Below are 23,377 nucleotides of genomic sequence, written 5' to 3'. Positions count from 1 at the left end.
AGTCAATAGATGAACATGACAATTGTAACGACACAACCTTGTGTAGGTAAGTTCATTCAAGACTAACAAAATATAAATGCTTTAAAAAAATGCATTAATTATTGCCCATACAAACACTGGAAGGCAGTATAGATCAGTGTCTTGGGGCACCACGTTTTTAAATAACCCCCATTTAATATACCCCGCGCATTTAATATATATATATATATATATATATATATATATATATATATATATATATATATATATATATATATATATATATATATATATATATATATATATATATATATATATATATATATATATATATATATATATATATATATATATATATATATATATATATATATATATATATATATATATATATATATATATATATGGGGGGTTTATTAAATACCCATTAATATATCCCTCCATTATATATATATATATATATATATATATATATATATATATATATATATATATATATATATATATATATATATATATGGGGGGTTTATTAAATACCCATTAATATATCCCTCCATTATATATATATATATATATATATATATATATATATATATATATATATATATATATATATATATATATATATATATATATATATATATATATATATATATATATATATATATATATATATATATATATATATATATATATATATATATATATATATATATATATATATATATATATATATATATATATATATATATATATATATATATATATATATATATATATATATATATATATATATATATATATATATATATATATATATATATATATATATATATATATATATATATATATATATATATATATATATATATATATATATATATATATGGGTGTATATTAAATACCAATTTCATTTACATGGGGGTATATTAAATAACCATTTAATATACCCCCCATTTAATATTTTGCTCTATTTAATATACCTCCCATTTAATATATATGTGGGGGTATATTAAATACCCATTTAATTTATATACCACCCCCCTATTTAATATACCAGAAACATGTTTGCAAAGTTCCAGAATCACTTGGATCTTCACATGCAGCAAGCAGGAACTGGGAGTGGCACTTTTCCCTCTTTTCCAAGCAGCTAGTAGTACTACTGCTTTTCAGGAATCTTTGGGAATGATTACACTGCCCCTCTGTGGTTTGTACATAAACAACAGCTAAACAGAAGCACCCACAGAATTAGCTACAATTCCATTACATCAGTGGTTCTTAAATCGAACCCTAGGGGTTCATTGAGTCCGTCTCAGGGGTTCGGCGGAGGTCAAGACACTTCGACTCATCATGTCTATTCACGATAACAAGTCAAGCTTGACCATCACTGCCTGCCGATGATCAAATGCCATTGCTTGGTCAATCAATGCTGCGAGGAATTTATATTTAAAAAAAGACAAAGAAAGAAATCTTTGGATGGCATCCGATTTGAAAAGTCTATAGTGGGCTAACTCCCTTTAGATCATTTTTTCAAGTGAGGAACTTGCGATAAAATCAAATGTATACTGGTGTTGACAGATGCGCAAAGTTTATTAATAAACTCAGCGCGTTTCCTGATAAAACAGTGGGTTGACTCCCATATGAATGAAATCTTTTTAAAATGAAAAATAATGGAGTTACTCCACTATTTGGCTCAATTGACGTGAAAGTTATGCATACAATGCAATACAAAATTCCACACCCCAAAATGTGTGTAGGTCCATGAATGAACAACTGTGGTATGTATACTTCACAGTTATATGTGACCCTGAGACAACAAGTGGGTGTATTGGACATTCATTAAGACAAACTACTTTGACACACTTGGACTGATGCCTACCAATTTGGTTCCTGTCTTAGGTTTTACATCGAGAGGTCTGCAGTATGCATTTAGCAATCCAGAGGAATGTATGGTTGCAATGCACTCGGCTAAAACAAGCTATGTCTAGAATAAAGACAGTATCATATATATATATACACATACGTGTGAAATTGTGGATTTGAAGTACAAAAAGAATCCGACAATGAGGTGTGTATACACAATCATCCTTAGTAAGAATGTCTGTTTGCCTGTACCTGCAATGCAGATTATGGGCACAAGTAACTGTGTGCAACTGAGGTAGGATGGACCATGCCCGACTTAACAAAAGGGGCGGGGCTGAGCCCAGCGGAATTTGTCTTTGCTTGCGCTGAAGGACAGCGTTTAAAGTCCCCATTTTCCCTTGTTCTGGGCCCCAGCCTCGGCGTCTTGGGGGAGTGGAAGCCATTGGCCATAGGCGCGTTCGGTTTTGGCTTCGCCGTTTTGTGCTCCGGCTCCCAATTGGAGTCGGTTGCCAGATTCGTGGAAAGACGATCCTGTGGCGAATGTGTACCACCGAGAGAGTTCTCCTCAGTCTGTTCTAATGAAGGTCCACGGTTACCTTTGGACTCCTCGGCCTGCCCGCTGTGCTCTTTGTCCTTTCCGATGACCTCTGTGTGGACAATGACCTCGGCCTCCACTTGGTTATTGGACAGGGATGCGATTGGACCATCCTGAATGCACATGCATCATTACATAAAAAAAATGTACAAAGTCTTATCTTTCAGGGTATTCTGGAGTTTAGATTTACCGTATTTGTCACGTTGAGATCTCCATCGTTGAATCCGGGTGAGTCTTCGGTGACAGTGTCTCTGTATCGGGTGATTCTATTGGCCCAGTTATGACTCACAGAGCCATTCCAAGCATCCTATAAAGTCAACAACAAATCAGACGCTCCTAAAAAAAACTGTGAAATATCAGCAAGGGAAAAAAATAATCTGGTTTTGACCTTGGATTCAGTTGCTGGTGTTTTCCCAATCACCCTGGAGCTCACCATCAGACTCTGTTCCTCGGGGACTTCTGTGGACGACTGGCCACACTCTTGGCCACTGGAGGGCATTAATGTCTCCAGCTCATGCCAATCACTGCACTCTGGGGCATGGACGGGACTGGGGTAAACTCCTCTCCTGTACTGAGAAGTCACAGCTGCGGAGTCCAGGCCACCAGATAAATCCCTAAGTGAGGGAGACATAATATTGCTACTTCTAGGATGGACATCTTAGAAGACTTAACACATATTGGACATTAGCATTTCTCTATAGTCATTTTATAATGTCTCTTCATTTCTTCTGCATACACACAGTTAAAACACATGTAATGCACTACATACTTAAGTTTGTACTTCTCCCTTTTTAGTGTAAGATACATTACCGAGTTTTTGTGTTGCGGAAACTGAAACACATGCAGAGGAGGATGCATATGAGCCCGAGGCACACTCCAACGATTATTCCGGTCACTGCATGGATATCCAACTCTGTTAAAATTGGACGAAAAAAACATTAGCACTAAAAGTCTATACATATACAGTATAGTATTAATTTATAGTTACATCCATTCTTAAAGCTAATTCTGGTAACAATAAACATGTTTTGATTTATGCTTATCTTCACCCACAGGAGTAATTTACTATAAAAGACCAGTAGATTCACAGGGCTATTATTTTCAATCAATTCAAATCCAACCCCTTTATTGATATTCATACTACTTTTTTTTTCTTTTTGCATCAATCAAGATATGAAACAGACGGAAAGAGTCTTCTCCCACCCGTACATCATGTCATTTCCATTCCTTGTGAAAAACCCTGCAACATAATAACAATACTGACAATACTGAAACATAAAAAAAGACAAATGTATGACTTGTATACAAAATATAGGTGTATTTGGCAACCCATCATATGTAACAATAATACTTATTGACGATGTAATCGATAAGTTATCGGTCTTACTGATACTGATTTTAAGATATCTTAGAATTGTCTCAAATTGTGAGAAAATGCAAAATATCCTTCCTAATGTGTGCATGATTTAAATGGAACCTACCATAATGCTCAACGGGAGTATGAATATCCTTTACATGTGAATAAGGCCCAGCTCCTACGTCAGTAGATGCGCCCAGCTTGAAGAAATAATGGGTGCCACTTGATAAACCCCGCACCGCAACATTAGTGATGGTGCCTGTACAATGGGAAAACAACATTTCATTTTCTTGTGTCCGACGAAGTTGAAGACAAAAGTGAGAAAACATGGAACGTGTCCCTTTTGTAGCTCTTTGATTCATTCATTCAGGTTAAAAACTGGTAAATTCTCACCATCCTGAGAGATGTTCCTCCACGTCTGCTCGGGCTGGCTCAGGTTGCTGCTGTACAACACCCTATAACCCACGATAGCACCGTTTGGCTCCAGCGGAGGGAGCCAGCTCACCAGTACTGAAGAGGAGTCAGTTGCGCTCAGTCGAAGCTCCTGCGGTGGAGAGGACGGCCCTGTTGGAAGCCAAAAAAAAAGGGAAATAGGCGTGGGTTTGGGAAGCAAGGAGGGAATTGGACGGGAAGCAGAACTTAATTAAAAGCCACAAATAAGGTGCCTAGCTAGAAGGGGCGTGTTAGGGTGTATTGACTTGGCGGGGGATTGGATATGTTATATGACAACCATCTGCGTCCTCTTACTGCAGCCACCTGGGTTCAGCGTAAGGACCTCAGGTGGGCGAATGAGAGGTATGAGGAGAAAGGAGCAGTGGTGCAAGAGTCAGCAATGTTGCTGGCACTTTATTGGCATATAACATTTAAATTTAACCACCAACACACACCTGGATTAAATTTGGTTAAATTTGTAGCTACAACTGAACAATATGATGCCATGAAAAAACTCTTATTAGAATGTAGGGGTGAAGGAAAACTATTGGGTTGGCCTATATGTGTATATATGTGTATATATGTGTATATATATGTATATATGTGTATATATGTGTATATATATGTATATATGTGTATATATGTTTATATATATATGTATATATGTGTATATATGTGTATATATATGTATATATGTGTAGATATATATATGTATATATGTGTATATATATATGTATATATGTGTATATATATATATATATATATATATATATATATATATATATATATATATATATATATATATATATATATATATATATATATATATATATATATATATATATATATATATATATATATATATATATATATATATATATATATATATATATATATATATATATATATATATATATATATATATATGTATATGTATATGTATATGTATATGTATATGTATATGTATATGTATATGTATATGTATATGTATATGTATATGTATATGTATATATATATATATATATATATATATATATATATATATATATATATATATATATATATATATATATATATATATATATATATATATATATGTATATGTATATGTATATGTATATGTATATGTATATGTATATGTATATGTATATGTATATGTATATATATATATATATATATATATATATATATATATATATATATATATATATATGTATATATGTGTATATATGTTACATTATGTTATATTACACTTTTGTTGAATACATATACATACACATATATATATATGTATTCAACAAAAGGGTAATTTGAGATGTTTTAAAAGTAGATTTTCACACCTTGTAAGCCCACTGTTTTGGGAAACAAAAGAGCATTCATATGCTGACAAACTAGGAAAATATCACTTTGAACCAGGGGACAAAATGTGTTTGATGGGGATTAATTTCCCTAAAAAAGGTAAAAAGATAAAGATAAAAAGCTGTCAGAAACTGACTGTCAGAAAATGTGAACTCCTCCACCGTACTGCTGAACGGTCCTGCCATATCCAAGCCGTTGGACTGCACTGCCAACTCGTAGCGGGTGAAAGGCTTTAGCTTTCCAATCATGATCTCCTGAGCAGCGCTGCAGTTGAGAAAAAAACATTTATATTTGCTCCTGTTCGTTTATAGTGCAATGTTGGCACTCACCTGGTGTGGTACGTGACCAGAGAGGCGTTGACTGTTCCGGCCGGGCTGCAGCGCACTGTGTAGTTGATAATGCGTACTGTGCTGAAGCGAGGTTTCTCCCACCTGAGCCGAATGGACGTGGAGCTGTTGGCCACTGCCTTAATGCTGCTCGGTGGTAAAGGGGGCGGTCGTATCGGTAATGAGGATACTTGAATCAGAAAACAGGACAAAAAAATTACGATAAAAATTGAAATATTCTAGACCAGGGGTGTCAGACTCGGGTTGGTTCGCGGGCCGCTTTAACGTCAACTTGATTTCACATGGGCCAGACCATTTTAGATATAATATTTTGATTTTTTTTTTTTTTATAAATGGATTAAAAGAACTGGATTAAAAGCCCTGAATATTCAGTTTTTTACAGGTCTAAAAAAGGTTGATTTTTGAACTAAAAACACTGAAAAAATTGCAATTATTGATTTAAAAGGGAGAAAATCAGGAAATATAACATATATGTATTATATATATATATGTATACATGTATATATATACATATATGTATTATTTTAATTTGATCTTAAAACAGAAAGTCGGCACTCATGATTTACTTTTCAGGCCCACACAAAATGATTCGGTGGGCCAGATTTGGCCCCGAGCCACCACTTTGACACCTGTGTTCTAGACTGTGAAACAAAGGAACTAAAGAGCGCTTAATGAATGAATTTCTATCTGCTAACTCGACTTCGCCTGACTGACATGTTTATGAGATATGAGTCTGTTGTTTTGCTCTTGATCTGCCAGATAAAATGTTTTGAGCTTTAAAAATAATCCCAGGCAGGGGAAAAAAAAGTGAAGACTGTGAAATAAGAAAACCTTATCTGTCATCGTTTTCAGGTGATCTACAGTTCACTGAGATTCTTACCTTTATCTGCCTTTTCTGTCCTTCCTTTCCAAACTGCTGCTGAGCCATCTATTTGCTTGTTGAACGCCCAAACCTTTACTTCATATTGTTGGTCTGGAACTAACACAAAAACATTGAAATTTTATTTTTTTAAAAGTCTATAGTTTGCTTTCATTGCCAAAATAAAATGGATCTTTTTAATCCGATGTGGTTTCTTTTAATAGTCTCGGGATTTGACAACACACCCACATTTGTGCTTAACAAAACGTAACTTACCTAGACCGGTAAGGAGATGGTATCTGCCCTTTTTACGGAGCCTGACCACGTGAGTCTGCTTCATCTTCTCCCCGTCAGCATCCACCTCTCGGCAGGACAGCTTGTAGCCGGAGACGGCCGTGTGATTGGGTGAGGGTTGCCAAGTGACGTTTAGAGTATTCACTCTTGCCTGCACCTTCAGCTCAGTGGGAGCAAACACCACTGGGTACACGAGAGAAGGTGTTATAATGTCAAAGTGGGTTCATGTTGGGCAATAAACAAGTTGACATGCCAACTTGATAATCATGAAGGTTAAAATACCGTATTTTCATGACTATAGGGCGCACTTAAAAGTCTTAAATTTTCTCCAAAATAGACAGTACGCCTTATAATCCAGTGTGCCTTATATATGGAAAAAACAGAAAACCAAAAACGAAAAACCAGCACTGTCGGATATTAAAAAAACACAAACGCTTGAACTGAAACAATACTGTTAAATATGCAGATGCAATCTTAGTTTACAACATCTTCCATCATATAGCTCCTCCCCCAATGCAAGATTTTATACAAAAATAGTCCAAAACATGAACAGAGGTGACGGTGTAGTGCTTGCGCACACAAAGTTTTGTATTTTGAGTTGGCTTTTAAATTGAATTAGTTTAATCTTTACGCTGTGGGAAGAATCCGGTTGTCATCTTTGTTTGGACACTATTGCAAAGTTTATTTTATACTTCATACCTGGAAGTCAATAGCAATTACCGTATTTTCACGACTATAAGGTGCACTTAAAAGTCTTAAATTTCCTCCAAAATAGACAGTGCGCCTTATAATAGTCCACCTTATAATACAGTGCACTTTATATATGGAAAAAAATGTCATTCGTTGAGGGTGCGCCTTATAGTCGTGAAAATACGGTACTCAACTACTTGCAACAATGCATTTAGTTTTGTAGCGATCAAATAGAAAATTAATTCTGAACATCCAATTGTCATTTCTTTAATGTCTTTAAAGCATCCACACAATGAAAAAATATATCTCCAGGTGCTCTTGACTGACACCTATGTTGCAAAATGTCTGCCTTCCTTATGCTAATTTGGTAAAGATTGATAGCAGGCTTGACATAAATGCATTTAATTACAATTGAAAACATGATCTACGTTTTACATTTCTTCAGTTGTTGCCAAGCTCACTCTGAATACCTTGAAATTTCATAACTGTCAAAACAAAAGCATTGTTCCATGGGCATTGTTTATATTGTCGACTACAGTTTATATGAGTTCTGATGGGGTTTAAAAATTAAAAACATCACCTTATTATGTGGGAATGTGCAGTACAAGAAAACTGTAGTCATGCAGCTTACCAATGCGATGGCTGGTCTGGTTGTAGTGGGCTAACGTCTGGTGCTGAGCCCACTCAGATGGGACCCCGAAGCCGACCTCTGTTCCAGCTGCTATCCTCAATTTGTAAGCCTGGTTAGGCTGCAGCTCCCTGAGTGTGAACTGGGTCTCATTGCCAGCCACCTCCACAGAGAAAACAGTGTCCGCTGTGGGAAAAGAAATGACTAATGTACTATAGCTGCATTTTCTGGACTTTAGATTGCACTTTTTTTAATACATTTTTATACATTTAGCATTTTTTTCCCACTAGAACATTCTAGGTATACTCTCTACTTTAAAGGTTGACAGTTTTTCAGAAGTAATACTGAATATGAAGAATTTGGAGTGAGATCAAGAGTTTGTTAAACAAATTATGTTGCGTTATTTAATATACTTTTTATGGAAATGAAGCAACAGATTTTACAACTGAATTTATCATCAAAGCAGATGCAAGAGTACATTGGCTTGTCTTTTCACTAATTCAAAAGTGACTTATGATTCATTTTATGGCTGAATTTAAGGTAATTCATCAGAAAGCAATTGCAACTGAATACAAAAATTGTTGTTATGTGTGCAAATAAATTTTACAAATGTGCTATGATCTCAATTTTAGGTTATATTACCATGAATGATTTTTTTATGTGACTTTACGCCATTTTTTTGTCGCAATGTGAGGCTGACGTAAGCTTTTTTTGTCATAGTAATGGTTAAACTTTTTAAAGTCGAGGTATATGGTCACTCATAAAATTAACATCAAAAATGTGAATATTTCAACAAGAGAAGGAACAGTGTGTCTAAAGTGTTCCATGATTTAATTTTTAGTCCCTGGGGTATTTTAACAACTGCATACATAACACAGACATGAGGATTCATGGGGATTGTGGTGAAAAAAATCTTTTAAACCTCACCCCAGAGGCAATTCAGATACAATTCAAATTCAAAGGAACAATGCTTTCTTTAAGGGGAACTAAAGAATAAGATAAAGCATTTAGACTGGTGTCTGGTGAGAGTGATGAAAGATGAATACAAAGTGATCGACTGTGATGCTCATCACTCATAAAACATCCTCACCGTTATCTAGAGAGCAGTACTCAATGCGGTAGCTGGTAATGGTCCCTCGACTGTGCTGCGAAGACAAAGGATGCCACATCAACCTGATGTCTGTCGGTGATGTGCTGGCTATTGACAGCTGGGGAGGCAGGCTGGGCACTGCAAGATAGGTTAAGACGTAAAGTCTCTCCAGGATGAGAAATAATGAAGTCACAATACGGAATTGAGATTCATGACCCCAAGCTTTGCTACTTACCATCCTCAAGCATGTTGACAGTAACGGGCAGGGACGGGCGACTGGCTCCCATGGGTGAGTAGGCCACCACAAAGAAGGTGTAAGCGGTGTGGGGGAGAAGATCCTTCACGTGATACTCCGTAGTGTCGTTGTTCATCGCAAATTGGTACTCCACATTATCGGATTCTGAAAAATCAAAAATGTGTTGCTACTGTATTTGGCCGTTTAATATACCCGGGTATATTAAATGATTTTTGCTTTTTTGAGATTCCTGTTTGTGCGCCATTTAATATATCCCTGCTGTTTAATATACCCGGGTATATTAAACGGCCAGTTGAATTATACCCGGGTATATTAAACGGCCAGTTGAATTATACCCGGGTATATTAAACGGCAACTCAAGCTTATTTGGCAAGATTTGTATGGTGTTCCTGGGGGCATAATTATAGATACTTAAGTTCATTAAAATTCCAAATCAGACTTTATTCAGCAGTAAGTAGTTTTAACCTGAGCAGTAATTAATTTTAGTCTGCAAAATGTTGATGCACTCCGTCACGGCATAAAGAGGGCATAGTGGATCGTACCTTCCCGTTTGTGCGCCATTTAATATTCCCCTTTTATTTACCCGGGTATATTAAATGGGCGGTATATTAAACAGCAAAATACGGTACTAATTGGCGCTTGTAACACGGACAACACTGTGCATGGTTGTCTTTCCTTTCTTTCTTTCCATAGTCCAACTAAAGTATTTTTAATTACTAACACTACTATAAACACAATACACAATAGTGGGCCAATATTAATACATATATACATTCTCACCTGCAGCTAGCTGGCAGTGCACCGAGTAGCCGATGATTTTGTCGGCGTTATATTCTGGTTTCTCCCACGAGAGAAGTGCGGTGGTGCTGGAGTAAGGGGCCACGGTGAGGCGTCGGGGAGGGCTAGGGAGGCCCTCCCTCACAATGACTGTAAGTTTAGCAGTGGCACAGGCAGTACCCAAGCCATTGTCAGCGATGCATTGGTAGTAGCCTCCATCCTCTAGAGCCAACTGATTGATGAGCAAGACGCCAGGGTTTTGAGTCTTGGTGCGACGGAAGGAGCTGATAGGTTGACCGTTCTTCAGCCAGCGCAACATCGGGGTGGGCTCACCGGAGCTGTTGCACATGAACCTGGCTGTGTTTCCTCTGGAGAGGGATACAGTCTCTGGGTGCTGAAGAATAACTGGAGGGGCTAGTGAGAGATACAAATGTTTAAAAAGTTAAACAAACATTAACTGTATGAGGTTGTGGCTTATACCATATACAAAGCGCTAGTGTATTATAAGCCTTGTGGGCCGCCAGGCCTTTCTTGACCCAATGCTGGGCGACATTAGAACATAACAACTCCAGATATGTGGAAAAACCTGGATTTGAGCCCACAACCCTAGAAGTGAGGCCAACACGCTAATGACTCATCCACCGGGCTGCCATAACCATTATAAAAGCAGGAAAATGCTGTGAATTCTAATATTTTGCAATGAATAAATCACAACTAATGTTTGGTAACTGCACTTGTATTTGTTATAAAACTTTCACGGTCTTATCTTTTTTGTTAATTTGAAGCTGAAGCTGCAAGGTATTCTTACAAGACTCTTGTTGAAACTTAATATGGCAGCTCTCTAAATTGAATTCGCTCTATCAGCCAATATAAGTAAAACTCAGAATTTTATTAATTTAGTGGGAATAGCTTCACGCAATGTAAGGTCTTTCCATATTGCACTTTCTTACATTCTTGGGTTTTAAATATTTTAACCAGCATTGCTTTTCAAGATGGCAAGCCGAATCCTTTCTTATAATAGCCCCAAAGAGAAAATTAACAGATATAGGGGAAGCCTTTGGGAATGTAAGGACTTTAAGTATTGGATGTGTTTTTTGCATTCTAGTGCTAGTTTCCAGCTTTAGCCCCTCCTCCCAAAAGGAATATACATTTGGAACAACACTCGTGTTCTGTTCAATTATTTGCTGACTCCAGGGTATCTAAGCACCAGGGACAAGTGTCACTTACCATGCACGTGCAGTTCCGCAGCAGCTGTGACAAATTCTCTAGTGCGAGGTTTGTTGGCCCTGCAGACATAGATTCCCCCATGGTGGCGCCTCGTGTGCCTGATTACCAGGTTGGTGGCGAGGACAACAATGTCGGTGGAGATGGGCTTTCCATCTGATAAAAGCAGTCAAAGAAATAGTCTGAGGACAGTCTTTCACGGTAGTTTCAACAATGACAAGTAAGTCTGGGATCATTTGGTGTTTTCTTATTAAAAGGAGGACTGAAGTTTACCATTATCAAATGCAAATGAAGTTTTGCAAACTTGTCCAATTGATTGATTTCGCGGTTTTGAAATTGCCAACTGCCAATTAGAAACGGTCAATTCTATGGTCCATTATTTATTGAAAAAACATTTACAAATGAATCACAGTCATCCAAAAAACCTGACAATGTACCTAACGAGACCTCAAATAATTGTAAATCCAACTATTTGCCTTTGCATGTCAACTTTTAACACTACTTGTGACTTTAACATCTGTTAAATAAAAAAAAATGAATGTTTATATCCATAAGTCATTGTTAACTAATTTGGTGTGGCAGTAGCTGTTAGTCTCACCAAAACCAATATTGTAGTCTCAAAATGTTCAAATTTGTTGTGAGGTTGCCTGCTAATATCATAATTGTTTCATTGTTTGAAAAGTATCGCTAGTTGTTCCGTAATTGATTCATTTACGTAGATAATTACAGTAGTTTATTCCTGTTATTCATCCGACACTGTGTGCACATGAACAAAAGGTAGGCGTTGTGTTATGTTTCTACCTTTCACCTAAAAGGCAGCAAAAATCCCTGTTCATGAACTAATGCTTATATTACCATTTTTAAACCTGTGTTAGCATTCTGTGCATCTGAAATAAATGCACAGGATCATGCTGCAACTGAAAAATGTGTGTGTTGGACCTGTGGGAGTGTGCATAAATCTGACATGACAAATCACCTTACGAAAAGCACCACACAAGAGAACAAAGGAAGAACAAACGTGGTGTCTATTGTTAGGAAAACACTGACAGCTGGAGGTGTGCAAACGCACATATTTCTCGAAAGACGTACAATGAGTGAGTAATCGACATGTCAAAAAAAGAAGACAGGAGAGGGAATAAAATGAGGGAATTGTGTAAGGGGATGTGAAGCGTTACCAAGTCTGCTCCAGGACACCAATGGCTTGGGTAGGCCTTGCGCCATGCACTCCATCACGGCGGGACGGCCGAGCACCACCGTCACATTCTGAGGCGGTGCCACGATCGTAACTCTGTCCAGGGCTTCTGCAGAGCCTAGATAAGAAATGGGAAATTATATACATTGGAGAATATGACCACTGTTGTGAAAATGCCTTAAAATTGCTCAACTTATTTGTCAAAACTGACAAAGATCGAAGATTCAAGCCTTGGTAGGGCAAACAAAAAATAAAATGAAAGAACTTTCTTAAGATTGACGTTGTTCGAAAAGTGTCTTGGGTAAACTATAATGTTAGCACAAAGGTCTGCAGCAGACTGACCTGCATTGACAGTCAGCCAGGATTTGTGACTAATGTCCCTCCTGGCAGAATTGTATGCAACACAGCGGTAGGCGCCCTGATCCGCCGTGGTAGCCTCCAGAATCTGGAGCACGCCATTAGGAAGGGAAATGAACCTGTTTCACACAGAGGATTGATGACAGACAGAGGGAAACTCGAGTCAGGAACAAGATATAAGCAGACTATAAAGCCGAGTAGGGTTCTTCTGTGTGCTCTCAGAGTTAAAGCAGGAAACCATTGTGTGCAGCAGCAAAGCCTGAGTTAAGATTAGAAATTAAAGACTTATTTTTCCAATTAAAAGTTATGTTTAAAGACGCTCTAAAAATTTAACCAAGTTTGAAAGATGTCTTGGAGGTAAAAATCATGAACTGTGAGACCAATGCACAAATTAATTGTCACCGGGCAACCTCATGTCACAAAAAAAAAGAAAAAGAATAACAGTAATAATCAGATTTATTTAGGATTTATATCATTAATGACATTTTTACATTAATTTTGCCAAATGTGAAAAAAATGAATGTATACACTGACACTGTAACACTGTAAGAGTCAGATATTTTTACATCCCTAATAGATAAGGACATTTGTTTTTAGTGAATTGTTGTTAGTCCCCACCGATATAATTGTAAGGTCAATAAATTGCCACGATGCTGGGCTTCACACAACCAAGTAGATGCAGTAAAAGAAAAGGCGTAAAGGAAAAGGGAAAAGAGGACAATGACAAAATACAAACCAATGAGGAGTAAAAAAAGGGGCAGTCTTAACCGCACCGCAGCAAGCAAAGACAAAAAAGCAATTTTTTTTAATCCTATCTGTTTTAAAAAATCTAAATATTATATCTAAAATGGTCTGGCCCACATGAAATCGAGTTGACGTTAATGCAGCCTGCGGACCAACCCGAGTCTGACACCCCTGTTCTATAACATTGAGACAGTAATTATAGATTGATCTCAATTAATCCAAATTCCATTAGAATTTGGTTCATTTCAGTTGAATGCAAAACAGTACCAATCACACATTGTTTCATTCCACATCTATCTTATGCAAGCCGAAAATTAGTCACTCGGGACAACGAAATACAAATACGGGCCGCTATTTCAGGAGCTTTTGTACTCAAAGTTTCATCGCAGTTTTGTACTTTGGAAATTAAAAAAGGAAAGGAAACTTCAAGGGGAAAAAAATACATTCATTAAAAAAAAATCTTCAGTATACTCACATTCTGTGCATTGTATTCACTAAGGGTAAAAACCACTTAGCTGAAGTAGCTAGATAACCAAGGTCATATTACAAGTATGGATTTGACTTTATTGTACCGTGCATTCTGGTAATAAATTCCCTCAGTCTCCACTTGAAGACATTTAAGAGTCTACGTAATGTATTACGATTTCGTCTTTAATTAAGAACAAAAAAATTAAACTAGAGACGTTAATGGAGTTGTAGCCAACATGCATCACTTGAATTTGTCTCACACTTTGAGTCCAGTCCATCGAATGACATTCATTTTTTAACAGTGCACCATTTACTGTCTAGACTGTCGACAGTTCGTTGATAAATGAAATGCACTTCAAATCAGGAGCAAAACAGACAAAAGGCTAACATCCACCAAGTGGCTGTTCTACAAAAAACTAGCTCAAACATTTTGTATTTGCACGTAACCCTTTTATTTTTGGTTATCATCCCCTCTTAAAAGGTTCTCGCCAATGATAGAAAGCTGAACAAAAACACAAAGAAATGGCTAGCAACTCAAGATATAAAAGCAAGTGGAGTCACCTTGGGTCCTCCGGGACAGCAACTTTGTCCTTTTCCCAAGTAATTACAGGTGTGGGCACGCCATCGATCTGGCACTCGAAGCGCACTGCCCCCCCAACAGGCACCATCTGAGGTGAAGGCTCTTGACGGAAGGAGGACAACCCTGCAGGACAAGAGCATGTGGGTTACCTGCATCTCACACATTGGTTTATAGATGTTTTTTTCTATGTGGGTTGCACGGCAGCTGAAAAAATGCAATTATCTGAATCTCTTCCCAGCAACGCCATAATAGACATCACATATTTTAGAAGGGCAGTCATGTGATGATAGGCACTTCTGGTCTCCAACTATATAGAAGTATAGCCATTTCCAAAAGCCTTGTTATTTAATTGGATCAATTTATTTAAAGACCTAGCAGACCGAAAATGCATGAAACCAATTTGGGGTATATTACAATTAAGGTTGGGAAAATAGGTCAACTAAGTGGGCCACAAAAAAAATAAAAGATAGATAAGATGACCAAAGTAGGAATAAATTAGGGCCGTCATAGCAATGACATGAATTCAATAGTTTTTAAAAGTACTTGTCCTCCTAAAGCAATTTCCTCATTTGATCGTGGTTTCGCCAAGCCAGTCTTACAGATGTATCTTCCCGGAGCCCCCAAGATTACCCAAGCCGTATTTAACCCCTGCACATTTATTCAAAATTACTATAAGTTGTTTGCATAAGAAATATGGAGAATTCTCAAAGGAAAATAATTGTGTTGGAATGCCCAAAGGCTAAGGTTGGCTATGCATGGCTTATTGCTTTTCGATATAAATGTAAGTCGGGCGTTTCTGCTTAGCCTATCAATATGTTGGCATTTCTTCATTTTAAATTGAGATTATCTGGTGCAAAACAATCCATTTTGAGTGTTTCGATTCCACAATCAACAAATGCCAGGCATCCTAGTTGAAATAGATTTGAGATCTAACACATTCAATGTCAATGAGTTCACTTAGTTCCTTTCTGATCATTCTTATGTAATGAAAGATGGCAAATGGTTAATGGTCTTACACTCACAAAGTGCCTTTCCACCTACACGGCACTCAAACACAATAATGTCATTCACTTACTGATGACACACTATTAAGAGCAACATTGGGTTCAATGTCTTGCTCAAAGAAACTAAGACAAGGTTACCAAGGGGGGGAATCCAACCCACAACCTCTGGGTTGGAGAACGTCTAGCCTTAATTACACAGATAGAGCATAAAGATGTGAGCTGAATAAATGATTTAAAATGATGGGGATAGAATGGTAATATTAAAATGACGAAGTCCTAATTTTAAGTGACTGCATTAAAAAGTGGTTTGGGATCTCTTAACTTTTCATGGGGCATTAAAGAAATAAAGTGTCTACATTTATTTTCTATTGCGGTTATCCTCAACAGTGTTACAAAGGGGTGGGATTCTATTCCATTTGATTTTGGATTAGCTACAGAAGCACTGGAATTGTGCCAGGAACGCACAGGCATGGGAGCAAGAGTGAGAGGCATGTGGGAAATCCAAATATTGCTAACATAGATTACATCAAATTATGTTCTAATTTCTTTCTATAGCTGCATTTATATCATTTAATTTAATTCCTATTAAGGATCGATAGGCAACTGCGACAGCCTTAACTGATAACACACAGAAGCATGGCCATTGTGATCTCGATTTATATTAGCAGAATTCGTGTATTATTAGGAATGTGAAGAAAATGCTGCTCCTCTGTGACTAATTTGTATATAGATTTTTGCATTGTGTATTTAGTCTTTCTGCACAGATATCAATACACAGTGAAGATGCACGGTTGTGCCTAAATGTTTGGTGTTGATACGTTAAAACATAGACAAAAGCTGTATTAAAGAGAAAAAATAATCGCACCTGGTTGAAGACCAGCAATTCTGTGAAGCATTTTGCAACTCAATTCATGAAAACCAAAAAATTACTTAATCTCCTTCGCCTATCTAATGAATGTAATCATCTGCGGTAATTCATACTATTGTTCATCATGGACACAGACAGCATTGTTTGTCTGAAATACAATTATGATTAATAGGATTAATTGTGTTTTCAGTCTTTGAAGGTTAAAGTTTGAAGCAATAGGCAAATGGCTACTTTTCATTGTTCCCCAAGAGCATTTACTCTGTGCCGCACTCAAACTAAATGGAGTTAAACGCTGCGATTGGGACAAAGCGTTGCGATTTAATCTGGCGTGGCGGGATTACTTATTCTCTTTCGGTGGAATTTGTTGGCAGAGCTCCAGTGTTCACAATTTGACTCTTTCACACGCAGAGGCGAATGCTCCTCGGTGGAGATAAGGCTAGGATTTGAGCACAAGGGCGCAGCAGTGAGCGCAATCTCTGAGGGTTGGGTTAAAAAGGGGCTTTTTCCATTTGACTCCTTTTGGCAGGCTTTTTTTTTAGGCAGGGCAAATAAATATTGGTCTGCAAAACTCTATTCAATCTTAACCTACACCTCTAATGGTGGTGCATTTATACCGACCGATAAGGACACAAATCCATTCCAAAAAGTGACAGAAAAGGCCCTGGTCATTCATACCGGGTGTAAGTCACAAGCAGAATTCCTGGAAAAGAATAGGAATAAATAGATGCATTGTTTTGGTTGGAATAACTTTGAAAGCAAAAAACAAGAGTGGCGAATTGTTAAATTGTGTATTTATGCCAGACCTGGTAAAGCCGACAAGCGTATTTATCGCTCCAGAAAACTAACATTGATTTCTGTTTGGCGAGCTTTGCAGACAAGCTGATGATTAAACCCCAACTTCCCATGATTACATCATCATGTAAACACAGCAACTGTATCAGTAGCAAAGTAGCTGCTATTGGTGTGTGTTGACGAACAGCTGATTAGAGCGATGGTTTAGGAATCAATGAAGTTCCAGGAGTTTCCAGGAGGGCCTACATGTATTTGGAAACAATGTCAAAGCCACCCTGGAGTGAACGGAATTAACACTAAGGCTCAAAGATGTAAAAATTACAAATCAAAAAAGGCAATTTCGGACAACACGATCTTGAGCTTGCAAAACCCTTCATTTTTAGGTCTTCTAACTTACTCATATTCACAAATGTTTTTTTTCTTCTTACTTTTGGTTGTCTCTGAGTAAAAATCATATTCCCATTGTACATTAATGCCACCAGTATCACGCTCTCCTGTATATTACAGATCGACCAACCATCTTTAATGTCAATATGTAAAGAAAAGGAATGAAGAAATTATTCTCTTTGGAAGGCCGGCCATAAGAGAAAAGCATGTTAGGCTAATGAATGTAAAGAGCAGTGTGTGCAAGATGGTGAGGGCTGGTCATTATGCCATGTAAAACATTCTCCATATGGTTTCGCCCACATTTATTCGATTTCCATTGAAATCTACTCAGTGGTGCACATTCCCATGCATGTTACCGAGAGGAAAAAATGTGCAAGGCAGGTGGGTTGCATAATGGACATTCATAAATGTCAAGTCAAAATGAAAATATTAGCTACTGGTAATAAAACATTATCTAGACACAAAAACAATAAGTTGAATTCAAAAACTATTGGCAGCTGGCAGGGTATATTTAAGTATAAAAAGGTATGAACACCAGAACTGCAACTTTATTGCAACCTATAAGTTCTAACCATAAAAAAATTGACTATTTATGTCAAGTTTTGAAAAAAATGAATGTGCTCATTGAAATTTTAATTAAAACCAATATTCCTAAATACTAACGCTAAACAAAATTTCTACCAAAGATTGTCAAAATCCATCAGGCTCTGATGACTGTCTACGAGAATAAACTTGTAATGTAAATGATCAGTTAAAACAAATGAAGGACTCAGTCAAGTAACATAGTGACTTATTCAAGCTAACTGTGCAAGGACAACATCCTTTCAATATCAATGTTAAAGCTCTTCGGCATCATCCAGTCGCTGCATTGATCAAATCGTTATCTATAGAACCTCCACTACAGATTTAATTCAAACACCGCATGCACACAAACAGACTGAAGGTCATTCGTAATGGTCTCGGAAACCTTTCCCTTCACCATGACTACTTGCCGGCACCATCCGCCTCCCCTATATTCACACGACAGAGTCCCGCCCCTCATCCTTTGCCCCCTCTCACCTTATTGTCCCTCAAACATGAGCTCCGTATAAATAGGCATGTGACAGCTGACAAAAGCGCGGGCATCCGCAAAGTACACGGTCTCATTTTACACAAAGCTAATGACTCAATAAATACTACCTCCTGAGAGCTACAGACACAGTGGCCTGACTTAGAGGAACCATTAAAAAGCTACTGTCTGTTCCCGTATTCCCCGAAGAGACAAAGATCCCTCCCGAGGGACGGACACCTGCAGACACTCTTTCATAACCTTACTCAGTGTTGTGTTTAAAAGAATGTGCATGTTGTGATTGAATCCTTTGTTGTCGTACAGGGTCCAGCATGTCCATTATGCAATTAGAGTGTGTCGGAACCTTCAGAGTTGAGCACAATCTGTTCTTTGGCCCTATTACAAATTTCCCACAGGAAATGCTGTCAAGTCGATCAACATTTTCTCTAGGATTAAACTGTCATTTAACTAAGGCCATGTAACTAGAGTTCAAAAGGTGAGTTTCTTTACACTATACTGGAAAATGCTGTTGTCAAAGACCTCTGAAATCGTGACTTAGTACATGCCATTTTTCACCCTAATTTTAAATAAACTATCAAGTGCAGGGGTGGGCAAACTTTTCGGCCCGGGGGCCACATTCACTTTAAAAATTTGACAGATGGGCTGGGTCAGCACAAGATACGATACATATAAAAAAGTGCATCCGTTAACAGTACATATGAAACATAAACAGAAAAAAAGGACTAAAGTATTAACATACTCATCACTCATCATTAAAGTAAAAAGTACAAAGTAAAGTAAAAAGGAATGTATTAAGAAATATTAAAATGTAATTTAAAAAAAGATAGAGGGGCTGTAAAACACACAAAAAAAACAAATAAGGGTGGACAGAGCTACTGCCACTGGCTTCCGCGTGACGGTGCCATCTTGGAAAAAAAAAAATTTGGATAATGTCGGTGGGCCGGATTAAAAGGCCTTGCGGGCCGTAGTTTGCCCATGTCTGATCTAGTGGGACCGATTGACAGATTGATTGTTTAGAAGTTGATAACCAACGGCTTCTTATCGAGTAGATTCAAGTCTGAAGAAAAAACCAGGCAAAAAATTGCAGTTCTTTAAGCGTTGAGTGGTTACATAGCCAAACAAAGTTTCTAAAGCAATCCGATTAAGAATTTTCCATTTCATTAAGCAAAACACATATGTATAAATGGTGGTTAGCCACTTACTCGCCAGAAGCACGTTTATAGTTCGGCTAGTCAGGGTTCCATGTGGGCTGGCGCTCACGCAGCTGTAGCCTCCCTCCAGAGCCTGGAGGGGTGCTCCATCTTCAGAGGAAGGCGACAGAAGGAGGGACCGATCGGTGACATACCGCTGCGCGCCGCTTCCCTCTGGGGGAAGTGGCCTGTTGTCATGCAGCCAGGTGATGTTGAACGGTGTGTCGTTGACCCCGAGGTTGCAGTCAAGCACAAGGGGGGACCCCGGCCCCAACACTACATGGCTGGGTCCCGCCCCACAGCTCAGCTCCACCGAAGCAGGCTTATCTGCGAATTAAGAAATAAGATAATTATAGCGTTGGACTTGGAGTTAAGTCGTGCTTGGGTTTCTTATAAAAACAACTGTAAAGCCATTTTGGTCAATGAGACGCGAAAAGAAACCAAAGTAAATGCAAGATTATGCCGAGAAAAAGGATATTAACGGTAAATTTAGCTAACTAAGGTTCTCAAAAAGGGAACGATAACAATGTGTCCTCAATCCATGTGCAAGGCAAAAGGCGATTCTGCTTGGTAGAAATGATATGAAGTGGAATGCATTGCTTGGTATGACTTGCATGATGCATCTACAGCAGGGCAAACTCGCACGCATGGATCATAGGGGGATGATGCATTCCTGAAGTGGGATGTTTTATGGGCAGAGAGAAGTACAATGTGGAAATTGAGATGACGAGGGAGGAGCTTTGTAAATGAAACGGGTACTAAAGAATTTGGATGTTGTTGGTGCTTTAAAAAAAGCTAAAGAGTAGATGAACATTTTATTCTATATTAAAGGATAGTTACAATTTAATCAAATTTGTTATGTTATAATTGAATCTGCAGCAACACTAGAATCGTTATCGTTGTTATTCACAAATGAACCAATTGACCTCTCGACATCACCGAAAGCAAGAGAAATTGAATGTCAAAATGTTTCTAAACCAGCCAAGATAAGATATGTATTCTGGTCAGAATAAGCGTCATGCATACAGGAATGCCTTGACATAGGAGTGCCCCGACATACGAGGAATTTGAGATAAAAGTAAAATTCCTAGCAAAATATTTACCTTGAGATACGAGACAAATTTCTCTTTTCCATCCGCGAACTCCCCATTTTATTGAATAATGCCTCAGTTTATTATTAAACCTCATGACTACTAGTTATTTTTTACTCTGTTAGTAGAAGGCGAATTACAACCAATAAAAATGTTTTTTCCGTTGTAATATCCTGTTTTTTTGTGTTTTTTCAGAGGATGAGAACAAAATAATTTAGTTCTTTTCTATGGGAAACGTTCATTTGAAATGCGAATAAATTGACAAACGAACGCATTAAGGTCGTATCTGAAGGTATGACTGCATTCACTAATTAAAAGTCCCAATATAAATATGTAGATTTACGTGTCCACTCACCATTCAAATCCATTTTAATGTGCATTTGCGACTGCAGAAATCATTTTCTTTTCTTTCCTTTGAAAATTTGGTTGGTTCATTTCCTCTGCCTTGTGAGAGTGGGTTTTTTAAATTTAGTTTTGTGGAAAACATGAACGAGAGAAAGCAAGTGAAGATAAGGTTCTTGGGATAAAAGCTCGTAATGACTGAAGTGAGGGATAAAAAGGAGCTAAAGACTCAATCTCAGTGACAGGCTGTTACGTGATTGGTTTTCATAAGGAGTCAGGCTAAGACAGGTAAAATGGACTGCAGTGAAATTGCTTTAAAACTTCACTTGAAAGCACAGTATGGTTCTCAAATCTGTTTTTTGACCATATCAGACCGTCAGGTCATTGAGTTTGTCCACTGCACCCAACCCATTTTAAAACCATTACTGCATCTTCATCCATTATGCATTGACATCTGTTAAATTAGCTCAACTTTGGGGAAGAGCTTACATCAAATTCCCTAAAAATGACTAATTTATTAAACCGTTTAAATGAATACGCTGCTCTCTCTTTTAGACTGTTATGAGTAGGGAGAATGAATAATTATGAGAAACTATGACCCTTCTTGTTTGTATTTGATCAATTCTACTGATTCTGTTTAACCTGGTGTCAGTGCATATTTTTGGCGTTGACAAGTAGTTTACAGAACAGATAAAAGTGGGTTAATTAAAAAAAGGAAACGATTTTTTTTGCATATCGTTCACAAAAAAATAGAGTAGGCCATGTGTCCAAGTTGTAGAGGTGAACAATATTACCAATGTATCGGAACATGGTGATATGACACTGCAAAAATTGTAATATATTGTAGGGTTTCCATTTTAATGTGTTTTTATAATTTCAAGAAATGCTTCATTATTTTGGCGTGCCGGGCACATAACCTCACAAAAAAACGAGTTAGTATAAATGTCAAATATTTAGTCTTAAGTTTATGTCCACATGTAGTAATTACTCTATTGTGCAATCACAATATCATACTGTGAAAATTACACTGTGACTGCCTTATGGAATCTATGGATTTTTCCTGTAGTACCTTTGACAAAACTAGTTTACTTAGTGTCAAATTTCGATAACCCAACCTTGTCACGGTAATGTATGAATTATACCTAGAGTAAGTGTCATGCAAATCCTCCTAACTACCAGTAGTTCAAATTTGTCCTCTGTAGGGGACATTTGTAAACCTAAATATCTCCCACCTAGTGCATCCAATCTCATTAACTCTAGTAAGCATTCAAATCCATTCTAACATGCATAAATGCCTTCCTTTATTTTGACAGAACATGATCTAACTTTGATCATTGGGTTGGTTCATTTCCTCCACTTTGTGAGAGTGCTTCATAATTTTGTTTGTAAGAAACCATGCAGACAACAAAGCGGAATCTATGTATCCCTCCTATAGCATATTTGCAAACCTACTAATTTGAGTTTCCATGCATTTAGTTTCCCTTTTTTTCCCACTAGTGTTGGATTAATTATGTTAATGGGCGAGGGAATTTTTCCTTGATTA

The 23,377-nt window shown here is 37.3% G+C and overlaps 1 protein-coding gene across 2 annotated transcripts in view; it reads right to left on the bottom strand.

Annotated features, from left to right (window-relative positions):
* Positions 1-1,491: 1,491 nt before the first annotated feature.
* The window catches only part of igdcc4 (immunoglobulin superfamily, DCC subclass, member 4), a 28,955-nt gene continuing 7,069 nt past the window's right edge, over positions 1,492-23,377 (bottom strand). The window contains exons 1-20 of one of the 2 annotated variants that reach the window (XM_077713653.1): positions 20,557-20,595; positions 20,414-20,495; positions 15,073-15,214; positions 13,285-13,418; positions 12,926-13,060; positions 11,754-11,906; positions 10,530-10,940; positions 9,729-9,893; positions 9,494-9,631; positions 8,407-8,589; positions 7,068-7,268; positions 6,813-6,911; positions 5,915-6,101; positions 5,722-5,849; positions 4,188-4,358; positions 3,919-4,053; positions 3,248-3,350; positions 2,826-3,051; positions 2,628-2,744; positions 1,492-2,550 (exon numbers count right to left, since the gene is read on the bottom strand). In XM_077713653.1, the coding sequence (XP_077569779.1) occupies positions 2,107-2,550; positions 2,628-2,744; positions 2,826-3,051; positions 3,248-3,350; positions 3,919-4,053; positions 4,188-4,358; positions 5,722-5,849; positions 5,915-6,101; positions 6,813-6,911; positions 7,068-7,268; positions 8,407-8,589; positions 9,494-9,631; positions 9,729-9,893; positions 10,530-10,940; positions 11,754-11,906; positions 12,926-13,060; positions 13,285-13,418; positions 15,073-15,179 (3,237 nt within the window). In that variant the 5' untranslated portion in view covers positions 15,180-15,214; positions 20,414-20,495; positions 20,557-20,595 and the 3' untranslated portion in view covers positions 1,492-2,106. Of the gene's footprint in view, positions 2,551-2,627; positions 2,745-2,825; positions 3,052-3,247; positions 3,351-3,918; positions 4,054-4,187; positions 4,359-5,721; positions 5,850-5,914; positions 6,102-6,812; positions 6,912-7,067; positions 7,269-8,406; positions 8,590-9,493; positions 9,632-9,728; positions 9,894-10,529; positions 10,941-11,753; positions 11,907-12,925; positions 13,061-13,284; positions 13,419-15,072; positions 15,215-20,413; positions 20,729-23,377 lie in introns of those variants that run through there. The other variant, XM_077713652.1, reaches the window with a different exon arrangement.

This window comes from Stigmatopora nigra, chromosome 3, assembly GCF_051989575.1.
Source record: "Stigmatopora nigra isolate UIUO_SnigA chromosome 3, RoL_Snig_1.1, whole genome shotgun sequence".
NCBI classification, from domain to species: Eukaryota; Metazoa; Chordata; class Actinopteri; order Syngnathiformes; family Syngnathidae; genus Stigmatopora; species Stigmatopora nigra.
Note: the sequence above shows the minus strand (reverse complement) of the source record. Positions and strands in the feature narration are given on the sequence as shown.